This window comes from Triturus cristatus, chromosome 10, assembly GCF_964204655.1.
Source record: "Triturus cristatus chromosome 10, aTriCri1.1, whole genome shotgun sequence".
NCBI lineage: Eukaryota > Metazoa > Chordata > Amphibia > Caudata > Salamandridae > Triturus > Triturus cristatus.
In genome coordinates this window covers 42,901,825-42,917,689 of record NC_140593.1, presented here as the reverse complement: position 1 = coordinate 42,917,689, position 15,865 = coordinate 42,901,825, and the positions used below count along the sequence as shown (strand labels likewise).

General features: G+C 51.3%; 1 protein-coding gene and 5 non-coding genes across 6 annotated transcripts; all 6 read left to right on the top strand.

Moving 5' to 3' along the window:
- Window positions 1–2,261: 2,261 nt before the first annotated feature.
- On the top strand, window positions 2,262–15,500 carry DKC1 (dyskerin pseudouridine synthase 1). Its single transcript, XM_085630368.1, has 15 exons — window positions 2,262–2,388; window positions 3,127–3,188; window positions 3,280–3,366; window positions 3,482–3,573; window positions 4,187–4,371; window positions 4,518–4,582; window positions 5,141–5,267; window positions 5,890–6,020; window positions 6,579–6,722; window positions 7,348–7,468; window positions 9,510–9,628; window positions 9,768–9,871; window positions 12,704–12,749; window positions 13,541–13,744; window positions 14,748–15,500. Exons 1-15 carry the CDS (start codon window positions 2,379–2,381, stop codon window positions 14,811–14,813), a joined length of 1,563 nt encoding a protein of 520 aa, XP_085486494.1. The 5' UTR covers window positions 2,262–2,378; the 3' UTR covers window positions 14,814–15,500.
- LOC146788796 (small nucleolar RNA SNORD17) lies at window positions 4,651–4,882 on the top strand. The gene has a single exon (XR_014970303.1). It is a non-coding gene; the product is annotated as a small nucleolar RNA SNORD17 (small nucleolar RNA).
- LOC146788795 (small nucleolar RNA SNORD83) lies at window positions 5,322–5,397 on the top strand. Its single transcript, XR_014970207.1, has one exon. It is a non-coding gene; the product is annotated as a small nucleolar RNA SNORD83 (small nucleolar RNA).
- LOC146788794 (small nucleolar RNA SNORA36 family) lies at window positions 6,053–6,181 on the top strand. The gene has a single exon (XR_014970286.1). It is a non-coding gene; the product is annotated as a small nucleolar RNA SNORA36 family (small nucleolar RNA).
- LOC146788793 (small nucleolar RNA SNORD83) lies at window positions 6,768–6,842 on the top strand. The gene has a single exon (XR_014970209.1). It is a non-coding gene; the product is annotated as a small nucleolar RNA SNORD83 (small nucleolar RNA).
- LOC146788792 (small nucleolar RNA SNORD17) lies at window positions 9,014–9,247 on the top strand. The gene has a single exon (XR_014970301.1). It is a non-coding gene; the product is annotated as a small nucleolar RNA SNORD17 (small nucleolar RNA).
- Window positions 15,501–15,865: the final 365 nt, after the last annotated feature.

Below are 15,865 nucleotides of genomic sequence, written 5' to 3'. Positions count from 1 at the left end.
AAACTCCTAGACCAGATCCAATCTGGCTTTAGGAATTGGCACAGCACCGAATCGGCTCTCACTCACATTGTTGATGACATTTTAATTATGCTCGACCGAAATGAATCCTGCCTCCTGATCCTCCTCGACCTTTCCTCGCCATTTGACACGGTTAATCATGAGAACCTCCTATCTATCCTGCAAAATAGAATGGGTTTTTCTGATCAGGTGTTACTATGGTTCTCATCCTTCCTTCATCACAGAACTCAAAGAGTCAAGGCAAACCACTCTCTCTCATAGCCCTCTCCTGTACACATGGGGGTCCCCCAAGGATCCGCTCTATCTCCTATCCTCTGCAATCTTTTCTTGGAACCGCTTGCACAGTCTCTAAATTCCATGAACATTCTGTTCCACATGTATGCGGACGACACGCAATTATATCTGAAAATCTCATCCTCGGAAAACATAATCTCACTCAATACTACCCCAATGTTTACTCCAAATTGGCTAACGGAGAATCATCTACTGCTCAATACCTCTAAAACTGAATTCCTGCTCATCTCCCCTCCGAATCTTATCCCCAAGCTAGACCTCTGGCTGAGTCACCTCACTGCTTTCAACTGTACGCCTCTCATCGTAGACACAGCCAAGTCTCTCGGTATCACCATGGACAAGCACCTGAACATGAAAGTTCATATCAGCAATGTATGCAAAGGAGTTAACCACTTGATGAGATCTCTCAGAAATATCAAACCTTTCAATCCTCCAAATGATTTCAAGCAAGTGGTTCAAGCACTTGTCTTGCCGAGGTTAGACTACGGCAGTGCTACCCTCTGTGGCCTTCCCAAATACGCTCTGGCTCCACTAAGGGCTGCACTTAACTCGGCTGCTAGACTGGTTACTGATACCAAGCGAAAAGATCATATATCCCCAGTCCTAAAACCCCTCAATTGGTTGCTCTTCGAAGCACGAATTCAATTAAAGATTGCTGTTCTTGCACACAAAGCCCTTCACCTTAATACTCCTGCGTACCTTGCAAAAAAACTTAAACTATCCTGTAGCGTAAGAGCTTCAAGAAGTGCCTCTACCCTCCTCCTGAAATCACTCATCCTTAAGAGAAAGAGAAGTTGTCACCGAGCTTTCTCCGGAGCTGCCCCTAAGATTTGGAACTCTCTCCCACCGGATATTCGCAGAATCTCCTCATTGACGGCTTTCAAAGTGGAAGCCAGAAGATTCCTAATGAACAAATTCATACCCTAATAGGGTTAGACTCACGGGCCCGTTGTCATTGCACCTGCTGACTTTTTTCTTACATTTGATACAGCTGCCCCTTGTACACTGTGTTTCACCCTTGCTACCCGCCTACACTTGTTTTATTGTATTACCATCCTAGTTGTATTTTGCACTATATTTTCTTTCTCTCCCTTACTCTTATGGATAGTGTTATAGATATTGCTTTTTTCCTTCCTCCCATCATATTGTAAAGCGCTCTGTTATCCCTCGGGATCTTGTTCACGCTATAAAAAACTTTATAAATAAATGTATATTTTGTATATAATGTAAAGAAAGTTAATACTGATAGGTCATAAGGTACCCCCACATGTCCAGCGCTTTTTCTCCTGTGAACAGATTCGAGTGAGACGAGGGTGTGTTGGTGTTATGGGCCCCCACCAATGAATGAGTGTATGAATGAATGTGATGACGATTCTGTGACATGGAGAATATGTAAATGTGCCCTTTTCCGCTGGATCAGTTATTTACCCCAATGTCTCAAACTCGTGTGATTGCAAGATTGTTTATTCCAGCGCGGAATGCGAAGGGATAAGTTTGTATACCTTTCAAGCTGTTGCCTGCGCAGTGTTCTCCACAAAGTACAAGAAGCTCTCTGTACTCCACTGAGGAGAGTGGAGCTCCTGTGGTTACAGCTGTAACCTTGAATAAAGCTACACAAACTCTGCAAGGCCTCTCCCATTATTTACTGCATGGTATTCAAACTTTACAGGACAGGAGCCTCATCGCCTTCCTATTGCAGTCTTGGGGCGGAGCCCCACGGGGCAGTGGGCCTCATTGGCTCCTCGAAGTCTCGGGGCGGGGCCTTACTGTCTCCTATTGCAGTCTAGGGGCCGAGCCTCACTAGCTCCTATTGAAGTTGTGGGGCGGGGCCTGGCTGTGGCGCGGTGCAGTTTGAGCCGTGTGGGCGGGGCCTTGCTCTGGCGCGGTGCAGTCTGGGAGCCGTGTGGGCGCGGCCTGGCTCTGGCGCGGTGCAGTCTGGGAGCCGTGTGGGCGCGGCCTGGCTCTGGCGCGGTGCAGTCTGGGAGCCGATCGGGCGGGGCCTGGCTTTTCTCTCACTTTTTCCACGAACGCCGTGAGAAGCGGCTGCAGAAACCGAGGCCTCCACGATGGCGGACGGTGTGTGGCCGCGCGGGAGGGGCGCGTGCTCTGGTGGGGTGGCGGGCGGTGGTGCTGGGATATCCTAGGCAGAGGCCACGTGTACCACCCGGTCTCCAGCAGGGGGTGGGTGCACAGCCCCGGGGGGGGTAGGGAGGCCTTATTGTATCAGGCACGAGGGTGAGTTCGGATCCGAGGGCCCCCTGAACCCGCGTCCACTGCTAAACGCAGCCGAAGCACGTGCGGAGCCCCGCCCTCACGGCCACGTGGTGGACAAAATGGAGGCACCGGGGCCGCTGCGGCCCTGGCGCCCTCGAGAGCGTTGCAGCGGAACACGTGTCCGGCGCCTGGAAGGACGACACGAGAGGTGTATGAGTGACTGCACCCGGTCATTGGGGGGCGTGAGAGGGCCCTGTAGGGCCCCTGCACAGGGAGGCACGTGCTGCTGAGTGAGAGGGGCCTGCACAGGTGGCCACGAGGTGCTGGGAGGGAGGGGGGGGGGCCTGCACGGTCCTAGTACAGGGGGCCACGTGCTGCTGAGGGGCCTGCAGGATCCAAGCATAGAGCCACGTGCTACCGAGTGAGGGGCTCGGCACAGGGGGCCATGTGCAGCTGGGTGGGACCGTGGTAGGTGGACCTGGACGGTCCCAGTACGGGGCCACGTGCTGCTGGTGGGAGGGGGGCCTGCGGGGGTCTGGCACGCGCTCTACCGCCGGGCGGACACCTCGCCTCGTGCTCATCAGCTCTGTCTTATTTCAGAGTCCATGTCCAAGAAGCACAAGAAGAAGCACCGGCAGACCCTGGGCGATGAGGACGTGGCGGTAAGTGACCATTCTGTGCTATTCCAGTGCCCCACGCCCCCATTAATTGCCCCTCAAACTGGCCACTAATAAGTATTTGTACCCATTCCAGGAAATCCAGCACATGGGGGACTTCCTCATCAAGCCAGCAGACAGAGTGGCCCAGCTCGACACTTCTCAGTGGCCCCTGCTACTCAAGGTGAGACCATGACAGTGCACGTGCGCACAGTGGGCGACTTCTTGCCCGCCTCGTGCTCTCAATGTAGATTCGCACCGTTCAGTGACTGATCTTAAACACCGTTTCCACCTTTCAGAACTTTGACAAGCTGAACGTGAGGACTTCGCATTACACCCCTCTGCCCTTCGGCGCAAACCCCCTCAAGAGGGAGATCGCGGAGTATGTGAGGTGAGCATGGACCAGAGATGCAAGAGTTAATGTGGGCGGGTGCTCGAGCGTCGACGCCCCGCCCCTGGGTCAGAAGGGTCGACGGCCACGAAAGCTCTTTAACTGAGATCTCGAGCAGCGATGGTTCGAGTTTCACTCTGCTACAGCAAGCACGTTAGTTAATCGAGTACATTGGAATATACATATCAGCAGTGTTAGTGTGGCTAACAATATATAGTGTCTGGTCAGCACATTATCAGCAAACACTGGAAAGGTCAATGGACACTGCCCCTTACAGTTGATGGTGATAGAGTACGTGTCTACCGAGGATGGGAGCTCGGCTAAACCAGAAAACGTGCAGTGACAAGGGTTATTGTGGCCTAGTTAGGCTAAGTAAACCGAGCCTATATACGCGCCTTGTTCTAGCAGTTAATGTCTCCCCGAGCGTGTATAGTGCGGTGTGGCCGCTGGTTGGAAGCGGAAGTATAAAGGCCCGTCTATAAACACGAAGAATTAGATTTTTCAACTCCTGCTGCGGTGTTTGCTTTTTCCCACTGGTTGCCGAGTCGCCGTTTAGTTCTGCTGTTCACCCGGGTGGTGCACTCCTGACCTGTTTTTGGTTTCTCTCCCGCAGAACAGGGTTCATAAACCTGGACAAACCAGCCAACCCCTCGTCTCATGAGGTGGTTGCCTGGGTGCGCCGAATCCTCCGCGTGGAGAAGACGGGCCACAGTGGCACCCTGGACCCCAAGGTGACGGGCTGCCTCATCGTGTGCATCGAGAGGGCCACCAGGCTGGTGAAGTCCCAGCAGAGTGCCGGTGAGTCTGTAGTACCAGCGCGGGCGGCTGCTCATGGGGTGCAGTGATGGGTGCGGCTCGTGTTGTGGGGCCTGCGGGTATGCACGCGGCTGTGCACAGTAAAGTTGAGTAGCCTCTCCTTACTACTCTTATGTCGTCACTTCCAGGCAAAGAGTATGTGGGAATCGTTCGGCTGCACAGTGCTATCGAGAGTGAAATGCAGCTGTCTAAGGTACGTGCTTCGCAGGGGAGCCTCGTCGCCAGCATGCTTTGCAGTGGGCGCTGTGCCGGGTCCCAGATGTGCTGTGATGAATCAGTTTATCCATTCTCTGAGTGGCCATGCCCTCCCTCCCGCTGGCACTGCCTGTTCTAGGCTTTGGCTGGCAGCCTGCCAGCGCTCTCGGGTGGTGCGGTGTTCTACTGCATGCCGTTGGCGCTGGCAGTGCTGTCTGGGGGTGGGGCCCCTGGTCCGTGGTGGGCTCCTGTCATCGGGAGGCCATCTTAACAAAGATGAGTAAACTTTTCTGATCACATGCTGGGACGTGTGCACGCGCCTTTCTACAGTCTTGAATGGTCTATGTATTGATGTAATACCATAGGGTGGGGGTGTCTCTTATACCTTACTTTTACCAAGTGGGTGAATCTTAGTTTCATAGCTCGCTCCAACCTTCGGGGAACGCTGAAGTGATGGGGGGGGGGGGGTGTCTAGGGGTCTGTCCGCTCCAAATCCACTGTACGGCAGGAGCTCTGTGCTTGGCCGCTGAGATGACTTGATTTTTTCTTTCTTCAGACAATCGAAACCCTGACGGGGGCTTTGTTCCAGCGCCCCCCGGTGGTAGCTGCAGTGAAGAGACAGTTGAGAGTGAGGACGATCTATGAGAGCAGACTGCTCGAATACGACCCTGAGAGGAGACTGGGTGAGTGCGCGGGGGGGGGGGGCACTTTGTGTGATCGGCCTCGGAACCTGCAGAGCCACATGATGTGAGCTAGATTTCATCAGCACGCTGTGCGAGGATGACTTGTATCTATCACCCATGGCTGATGGCACTGCAGCGTGGCGGGACTGTGTGGCGTCTGCGAACCAATGCATCCTTTAGCACTGCGCATGTTCTGCGTGCAAGTCGATTTGGAACTCCGCTCCCCTCTACCCTCCCTAATTAATTATAACAAAAAAAGGCACGTAACTGCCAATGGTGTCTCTGGGCTGCCCTCCTCTGCTTGTAAACCCCTGCATTGTACATCTTGATCATGCGAGGAGGGCAGCCTGGGACGATGCAGCAGAGCAGGCAAGTGCCTTTTTTAAATAATTAAATTAGGGAGTGTTTGCCTAAAGATCGTGTTCTCAACAGAACAATGGCGGCGGCAGGGTTTTTGTACTTGGTTCAGGATGCTTTGTGATTGAGCAGAGCTGTGTATTTTGCCATGCATGCACATCTTGAAAGTAATCGAGTGGCTTATGGGGGGTCCGCGTGTTCATCTTCAGTGGCACCTCCCCTTCCTGGGTTTCCTGTTTCTGACTTGGCACACGCTTCTGTTTAGGTGTCTTCTGGGTGAGCTGCGAGGCCGGCACCTACATCCGGACCCTGTGTGTGCACATGGGCCTGCTGCTGGGTGTCGGGGGACAGATGCAGGAGCTGCGGAGGGTCCGCTCTGGTGTCCTGGGAGAGACGGTATGTATGCTGCCTCGGGGGTGCACAGACCCCACCAAGGCGTTGAGTTCAGCTCAGGGCTGCCCCCCTCTGCTGGTAATTAAGCCTTGGGAGAGAGAGCTGGGCTGCAGGGCAGCGGGCAGGGCGCAGTGCTCCGTCCCGCTGCTCCGCGGCCTACACGTCGTGGCTGGTGACTTGGGGTGTTTGGGCGGCTGGGGTCTCGTTTCAACAATCCCACTTCAACTATGACACCAAGGTGCTCGGTTTATTGGGCAATTAAACTATCGCCCATTCTGACCTGTGACATAGCATGCTGATTCTTTGATTGCGTCACCAAATCAGCGGGTCCGGATAAATGCACAGCTCACTCCCTTATAATTGCACATCTTAAAATGTAACACGGGTGTGGATTTTATCATCTAGTTACTTGATGTTTAAAGCCTCTCGGCCCTCATTTCTGTTCCGTTGCAAGCTTGACTGGTAATTCTGGGGCGGGGGGCGTCGCTGTCTGGCAGATGGGGTGTAGCTTTGCAGCGGGGCCCTTGTCTCGAGAACTAACAGTCGTTATTCCTTACGCAGGACAACATGGTGACCATGCATGACGTGCTGGACGCGCAGTGGCAGTATGACAACACCAAGGACGAGGCCTACCTCCGGCGCGTCATCTACCCCCTGGAGAAGCTCATGGTCTCCTACAAGCGGCTGGTCATGAAGGACAGTGCGGTAAGTGCTCCGAAGACTGGGGTGGGCGCTTGCGGCGCGCGACGAGCCACATGATGAGAAGCAGATTCCATGAACACTCGTGTGAAGATGACGTGAATCTATCACCCATGGCTGATGGCTCTGTCTGCGTGTGCCGGCTGTCCTCTGCCCCCCCCCCCCCCCGCGTACATCGAGTCCACTAGCTTTGTAGTTTAAAAGCAAGTGCCTAGTATAACCAAACATTTCGCTTTAAAAGAGAACCTCAAATTAGGAGACCCTAAATGTGCTCAAAAGAGGCGTCCTTCACTCAACTTTTAAAGTCCAAACTGCTAGAGTACGATGCTCTGTCGTGTGAGCTGCGTCAGTGGCCAAGATGTGTTAATTGCACCCTCTTGAGGTGGCCTTTTTGTATTTTAGACCTGCAATTTGCCCGCTCTGTCAAACACACCTAATCACTATCTCTGTCCCTTCCACCATCGGCTTGCTTCAACCAGCCTCTTCCAGTAAATGCCGGACATGGCCCCCGTAAACATCGGCCGCTTTGGCGTGCTGCTGCTGGTAATCGCGGTGTGTAATGGCGGCTCGCATGCGGGGCCCTGGCGTGCACTGGCGCAGCTGGCTGTCTGATTCCACCTCTGTTCTCCAGGTGAATGCCATCTGCTACGGTGCCAAGATCATGCTGCCAGGGGTCCTGCGTTACGAGGATGGCATCGAGATGAACCAGGACATCGTGGTGATCACCACCAAAGGAGAGGCCATCTGCATGGGTAAGAGCTGCGGGCTCTGTGCCAGGCACGAGTACGGGCGAGGTATGGAGCCCTTGTGTTCTGTGTACTGCAAGAGGCACGGGGCCTCTATCCTGTGCGCTGTGGGTGACCCTGCTGCTGGGAGTCTCTGTATCCTGTGGGTGACCCTGCTGCTGGGAGTCTCTGTATCCTGTGGGTGACCATGCTGCTGGGAGTCTCTGTATCCTGTGGGTGACCATGCTGCTGGGAGTCTCTGTATCCTGTGGGTGACCATGCTGCTGGGAGTCTCTGTATCCTGTGGGTGACCCTGCTGCTGGGAGTCTCTGTATCCTGTGGGTGACCCTGCTGCTGGGAGTCTCTGTATCCTGTGGGTGACCCTGCTGCTGGGAGTCTCTGTATCCTGTGGGTGACCATGCTGCTGGGAGTCTCTGTATCCTGTGGGTGACCATGCTGCTGGGAGTCTCTGTATCCTGTGGGTGACCATGCTGCTGGGAGTCTCTGTATCCTGTGGGTGACCCTGCTGCTGGGAGTCTCTGTATCCTGTGGGTGACCCTGCTGCTGGGAGTCTCTGTACCTGTGGGTGACCCTGCTGCTGGGAGTCTCTGTATCCTGTGGGTGACCCTGCTGCTGGTAGGCTCTGTATCCTGTGCATTGGGAGTGACCCTGCTGCTGGGAGTCTCTGTACCTGTGGGTGACCCTGCTGCTGGGAGTCTCTGTACCTGTGGGTGACCCTGCTGCTGGGAGTCTCTGTATCCTGTGGGTGACCCTGCTGCTGGTAGGCTCTGTATCCTGTGCATTGGGAGTGAACCTGCTGCTGGGAGTCTCTGTATCCTGTGGGTGACCCTACTGCTGGTAGGCTCTGTATCCTGTGCATTGGGAGTGACCCTGCTGCTGGGAGTCTCTGTATCCTGTGGGTGACCCTGCTGCTGGGAGTCTCTGTATCCTGTGGGTGACCCTGCTGCTGGGAGTCTCTGTACTCTGTATCCTGTGCATTGGGGGTGACCCTGCTGCTGGGAGTCTCTGTATCCTGTGGGTGACCCTGCTGCTGGGAGTCTCTGTATCCTGTGGGTGACCCTGCTGCTGGTAGGCTCTGTATCCTGTGGGTGACCCTGCTGCTGGTAGGCTCTGTATCCTGTGGGTGACCCTGCTGCTGGGAGTCTCTGTACTCTGTACCCTGTGCATTGGGGGTGACCCTGCTGCTGGGAGTCTCTGTATCCTGTGGGTGACCCTGCTGCTGGTAGGCTCTGTATCCTGTGGGTGACCCTGCTGCTGGTAGGCTCTGTATCCTGTGCATTGGGGGTGACCCTGCTGCTGGGAGAGTCTGTACTCTGTATCCTGTGCATTGGGAGTGACCCTGCTGCTGGGAGTCTCTGTATCCTGTGGGTGACCCTGCTGCTGGGAGTCTCTGTACTCTGTATCCTGTGCATTGGGGGTGACCCTGCTGCTGGGAGTCTCTGTATCCTGTGCACGGTGTGTGGTGTTGCGAGCCTCTATCCTGTGTGCTGGGTGAGGGTGCAGCTGGGAGTCTCGGTGCACAGTCAGGGGGCGGTGGAGTGCTGCTGCACTGTGATATGATGATTCAGTTTATCCATTCTCTGAGCGCTTGTCCTAGCCTCCTGCAGCACAGGCTCCTGTTCTAGGTGTCCTTGTGTCCTCGGCCTGCCAGTGTGTCTGCCTCAGTGTTCTACTGAAGGCAGATGCTTGTGGTGGTGCTGTTTGTGGGAGCGCATGGGCCTGGCGTGGGGTGGTCTCCAGTGATGGAGACCACCTTTCCAAAGACGAATAAACTATTCTGATCATGTGCATTTCAGATGGAACTCTTACATTTGTGAAGTCCTGGGCATTGGGTGGTGCGGGGTTGCAAACTAGTAAACTTTTCCATGCTATCGTGAAGAATATCCTTGTTGGCTTGTATGTTGTGGTACGCACACACCTTGGCCATTGAGGAAACTGAACTGTAGGCACATCCGGGGTAAGCAAGATGGTGGGAGCTGGCTAGGGTACACGTTTGATGTCTCAGCCTAGTCTGTGTACTCTACTCACATGCCTCCACTGTCCACAGCCATTGCGCTCATGACCACTGCAGTGCTGTCCACCTGCGACCATGGTATTGTGGCCAAGATCAAACGAGTCATCATGGAGCGCGATACCTACCCTCGGAAGTGGGGACTTGGCCCAAAGGTAAGGCTTCTGAAGGAGCTGTGTTCTGACTATCCTGTTTTGCAATGTTAAAGATTTTCTGGCTGGCAGGCGTTCTTTACCATCATTGATTTGAACCCCAAGGATGCATCCGTTCTAAAGTGCTTTTTGTGTACTCCAGGCGAGTCAGAAGAAAATGATGATCACTAAGGGTCTTCTAGATACCCGCGGCAAACCGAACGAGAGCACGCCGAAGAAGTGGTTGGACGAATACGTGGACTATGGGTATGTAAACAGCTCAACTGGGCACCTTATATTTGGTTCCACTGTCATCCTAACCTTGTACAAGCAATGTCTTCAGCACCGTTTTAAGGCTCGGAGCTGGTGCTCTGTTAAACGCTTTCACAAATGGTGTCCTTGAACATGGAGAGATTCCTGTAAACTTTTTATTGGAGAATGGGTTAAAAGTATTTACATGCTCGACTGGCTGAACATTGATGGCCACAGTAGCAAATCTTTGATCCCCGAGCTGAAAGTTGACACGCAATAGCAGGTTTGTGACGTGTAGTACTTGAGGCCAGAGTGTAACATTTGTGTATACACTTATTGCATTTTTTGTGATCCCAGATGTACCTATAAGTTAGAGGGTCACAAGTGATCGCAACACTGCTTGTCACTGGGCCTGACAAAGGTTAAACATGGCCCCCAGTCTGTCACTGGGCAGTTTTAGTCTGCTAACTAAGTTAATACTCTAAGGTATCGAACAACTTGTTACATTAAGCCTGACTTGAAACACACGTTAAAATTAATGTAGCTTGTTGCAGTGTTAAACGTTTAGTGTTGGTACTTCGTTGCCCAAAGTCTCTTGCTGTTTACGGTTGCACAACAGGGTCTGTCCTCAAGACCGCTTTCTGCCCTCCTGAAAGAGAATCCTGCAAGAGGTAGATGCCACCCATCCTTAGCAGGAAGCCACACAGGTGTTGGGCAAAGAGGTGAGATTCAAATGAGCTGCCACTTCTGACGGGCAAATAAGAAACGCTTGGGACAGGCACTGCTCTTGCTTGGGTAGCCAGGCCAGCATTGGGGACGTAGAAAAAAGCTGTCAAACTGGTAGCCACGTCTCTGGTTTGGGCTAGGGATCAACGCACAAAGATTGATTCAGCCAAGTGGGCATCGAAGAACATTCTTGGATAGCCATGTACCACATTTCGCAGTAAGTGGCCCTCCGAAGGGATGGGACCTAATAGCCAGCCCATAGGCCGTCATACCCTGAGACCATTCTCTGGGGATAAAAAGGGGTCCCAGAACTTCTCATACTAGTAATGTCAAAAGACTGCTGTGCTGCACCAAGGACCCTGACTAGAGGCAGCACTTGACAGCATGCACCTGCTGGCGAGCAAAGATGGGGATGTCTGCTGTGACCACCTCGGAGAAGTCTACTCCTGAGCCCAGCAAAGCAATAGGCTCCAGGTGTCAGTTCGATGACCTCATGTTGGCAGCACACGGCCATTCCAGCCTGCTGGGGCGAGTTGGTAGCCCAGACTGCCTGGTTGCTGCTCCTCGCTGCTGTGCAGCACCAGGGACCAGGACCCGATGTTCAAAAGTACCCAGGTCTTCTGGACCCCGATGAGTTGCTGGAGTGTCGCTAGGTTGCGCATAAAGCAATTTACTGCCAAAATAAAACCACTGCACTGAGCAGGGTCAAGTGGGGAGAGGACTTTGAAGGACATCCACCCCTGTGGCCAGGGTAGCCTCACTAACCCTGTTGACAGCCAGAGGAAGACCCACTGCGATAGTACAGGACCTGAAAACAAACCTTGCACTCTACTCAGCCGCATGCGATTTCACAGGCTCAGCTTGAAAATGTTCCTCACGATTCCCGATCTGTAAGGATGTTGGCTGGCAGTCTTGACTGGCAGCGAGTTGATCAAAAAGACCAACTTTATATAATTTTTCTTGTATAGAAAGCGGAACAGATTGTCTCTTGTTACTTTGGCAAGCACAGTAGGACCCAATGACTCTCCCCTGAGCTGTATGGCTTCAGAATGAGATGCAGCTGCGTCATTCTACCGACGCATGAACCAGCAGCATATGTGCACCATGTCTTTAATTACTGATCCACGACTGCGGCTGCACTCAGCCTACGAACATGTATTTTCAAATTAAACGTGAGTGATGAGAGAAGCAGCACACTGACGGGCTAGCTAATGAGCTCATAATAGTTCTCATGTGGCTTAGACGGCACATGCTAACATGCATGCACTGAGTGCTCATTCAAAAAGTAGCTCTCAAAGTGAGCATTTATGCTTTTGGAAGGAGGTGACACGATAGGCGGGACTCCATCAAATAAGAAGCCAGCTGATCAGTGACCCCAACCAGTGGTAAGTAACGGCAGGGCTTCAAGCAACTGTACGGTCTGGTAGACTGACGCTGTCTGGTTAAGGTTGGCATAAATTGTAGCTGGGTACCTAACCACTGAATCTAGACGGGCTTAATGGCAACAGTTCACATATGGTTACTTGTTTTCAGTGGTTCAGAATCCGGACCTAAATGTGTTGCACAAAAGTGACTTTGTGGCCGCATTGTTGTAGCAGACAGTTATCCCTTTCCTGCTTTATGTGGCTTTAGAGGGAGTCAGTCTGCAAGATCAATAGATGGTCTGATTCTACTGCACAGTTCCGTTCTGATGTTGGTTTCAGACAGTCTCACAAACTTGAGGCTCCTGGCTAGACAGGCCATCCAAGGTAGGCTGCTAAGCTTGTTTTGGGCGCATGGATGTCTCTCCCGGAAGCCATCAGAGTAGTGTCAGCTCTTTAGAGCTGGCAGGGCTGCATCTGGTTTTGGAGGTGTGTGGTTGCATGTAGTGGAAATATGCAAGATGTTGGGCTCTCCATAGGGTCATAGAGCACTTTCAGCCGTTCAGTATTAACATTTGAGTAGTGCGCATTTTAACTTGTATTGCTGTGGGATGGTATCTGCTTAGTTTGGTAACTGGATCATTGCTTCGGTATTGCCATTTTGGAAATTGCCCTATAAATATTCTCAAATGTGAACAAGTCTGTATACATATGGCATGGGTTTGATTTTGGTTGAACGAAACTTTGGTTTCTCTTGCAGCGGCAGCAAAAAAACAGTTCCTGAAGAAACTCCTAAACAGTCTAAGGTATGTTTGGCTTTATAGGTGACACCCCAGGTAATTTGGCTGTTGATGGGGAAAACCTGCGCTTAAAGAACAGTGTCTGCTGGAGGGCATCTTGCTACGCAGACAGTTATCCCTTTCCTGCCTGCTTTGTGGCTTCAGAGGGAGTCAGTCTGCAAGAAGAATAGGAAGTCTGACAATCTGGCACAGTGTCGTTCTGTTGCTGACTTCAGGCTCTCTTACAGTCTTTTATGATGAGCTTCTTGCCTTCAAACCTTAGTCTGGGCGTAAGACTGCTGCATTCAGAACTTAGTAAAGAGGGTGCAGGCACAAGGGAGCAATGAGCGTCCTGCATTTAAAATTAAATGTTAATGGTAAAAGGCTGGTGGGACAACACTCTTGGTTTTACCATTAAAGGAAGCTCTTCCTGCATAAACCCATGTTGAATATTGTAATTTGACATTGCTCCTGTTGGGCTCTTGGAGCCTTAACCTGCCCTGTAGCAGAGGGCTTTGAGGCTAGAGCAATCTTGTGCGAAGCAGTAAGTAGAATGCAATGTTCTTTACTGTTTATACAAACTTCATGGGAGAAGAATGGTGTCCGCAGTTTGTGGTTTACATATTGCCTTTCCAATCCTACTTATGTTTTTTTTTTTAATGCCGTTTGTTGCTGCTTTCGTTGCAGAACTGTATCATGCCCCAGCTATGCTTTATTTCCTGGCGTGTGCAGAATGTGCGGGGGGAGAGGGTCTGTCTTCTACTGTATTGGGCTCCCAGTTGTGGGCTAGGGTTTGACGTCTTGTGCTCCCCTAACAGAGGAAGAGGGAGAGCGAGAGTGAAAGCGATGAGGCCGCTGCTGAAACACCTGCAGTCAAAGTGAAATCTGAACATGACATCAAGAAGGAGAAGAAAAAGAAAAAAAAGAAAAAGGAGCGAAAGGCTGAAGAAGAGAGTACGCCAGAGAAGACATTCAGAGAAGAGAGCCCTGCTGAGGAGAGTGCAGTGGAGCATGCTGAAGAGGTAAGAGTATCCATGCATGCAGAGCAGTGTCTGGTCTAGGAACCAGGCATTAAACTCCAGCCGTGTCCTTCCCACTGGGCTTGAAGCCTACTATTTCTTCGCTTTCACACTTGTTTGCGTAACTGCCCTGCCTTGCTCCTTGTTTGTTGCTCACCTGCACTGCAGCCCCAACTCCCCTTTAGATTGGCTGACTTGTTGCCTCACTATGGGGAGCAGCTGATGTTGGTTGGCACTGCCCAAAGAGCATGTTCTGCTTCCCTCTCAGACTATTGTGCACTGTGTTGCTGTCCCTCGAGGGCTGCTTCTCCTACCCCTGTGCTGGTTTTACTCCCCCAGGCTTATTTATAGCACCCCTGACCCACACCTATGCCTCACCCCAGGTCCTTATTGTGAAGGGGAGTGTAGGCAGCACACTTTACCAATCCCCATAGACTTTGGAAAAAAGCTCCATCACTGCTCTGAATTTTTTTTCACGATCCAACTTGGATCAATAAATGTGAGTTGTCATACATGCTTAAGAAGTGGCCAGGCTGCGTCCTACTGATTTTTATCCTTTTAGCTGATGCTGCACACAACCACCAAAAGACTTCAAAGGCAGGCCTATTGGCTTTCCCAATGCTTGTTTCTGTTGGGGAGTGCCACAGCTTTTCTTTAGATGTAATTTCTGGAATAGCTTGATTAGTCAGTACAAGTGAACACGTGTTTCACCCCTTCCCAGTGGTCATTGACTCCGAGCTACAATCATCTGTCCAGATTCCTAGAGTAGTGAACACTTAAGCCACCACCACACAGGTTGACCCCCCCCCCCCCCCCCCAAACCCCCCACATGGTCTTCTGCTCTTTCCAGGTTTGTCACCTATTTTTTACTACTGTGATTAAAATCACAAAGCTTCACAACATTAAATATATGTGCAAACTTAAAGGTGTTTGTTAACTGGTCCTGCTTTACTGCTGTACAGCCTGGTCCCGTGGTGAGCGGAGTTGACACCTCTGTCTTCCACAGGTTACTGAAAGCAAGAAGAAGAAGAAGAAAAAGAAGCAAAGAGAAATGGAGACTGCCTCAGATTAGCCAAGGCAGCAGAGTGTGATTCCAGCCATCAGAAGAGATCCTCTTACCATCTGAAACTGTACTGACGATTTGAGGAGTAACTCCATGAGCAGAAGGACCAAAGACAGTTTGGTTTCGTGTCAACTGGTTTTCTAAAAGCCTTTGGGGCTAGTGTGTAATCGGAGTTGTATCACTTGTAAGAAACTGTGGCATGTGTACAAGTCTTGGTGCTCGTCCAAGGCTGAGGGCTGGCTTCGCAGCAGTGGCATGCTTGTCAACGGACATGGCGTAAGGAAACCAGTTGCATTGTATATTCTGGTTTGTGGTAATTTTTGTTCATATTGAATATGTAGAAAATATAAGCTCAATCAAGGGTTTGTTCCAAAACGCTGACGATTGAGCTGCTCCCTACAAAATATATATTTTGTTTATGAATTAAGTCCCTGGAATTGCAGTTCAGCTTTTGAAATGTTTCTATCGGAACTGCAGTGGGACAGTGTTGCTTTTGTATCCCTTTAACAAGCTACTGCCAAAAAGGATTGAAGTGCCTGCACTTCAGGGCAGCATTTGGTGGGATTGATCAATACATCGTGCCCGAGCCTGATGTATCTTTTAGAAGCATTATCCGTCCTGGATCGATTGGGGGCTGACTTACTCATTTGTCACTGGAGTAAAAAGTGCTTTCAAATAAAGTTTGATTTGAAGTTATTTTTGGCTGATAATCCCATCATTAAAGCGCATGAATAAAGAGATGGCTTGCTTCAATTTACACAAACCAGTCACTGGCTAGAAGTGTTTGGGGTTGCGCTATATAGGTCAGCCCATACAAGCTCTAGAATATACCCCTGAAGAGGCCAGGACCAGAAATCCCTGGTCAGGAGAAAAGTTTATATATAAACAAAATATACAAACTTTACTTTTTTTCTCCTGGCCAGTGATTGCTGGTCCTGGCTTCTTCACTGGTATATTCTAGGGCTTGTATGGGCTGATAATGAGTTTTTAATTTGACAAATACATTAGAAAGGAATTGGTGTGTAACCATCCCAATCTTGGGTAATCTTACCCTCTAAAGG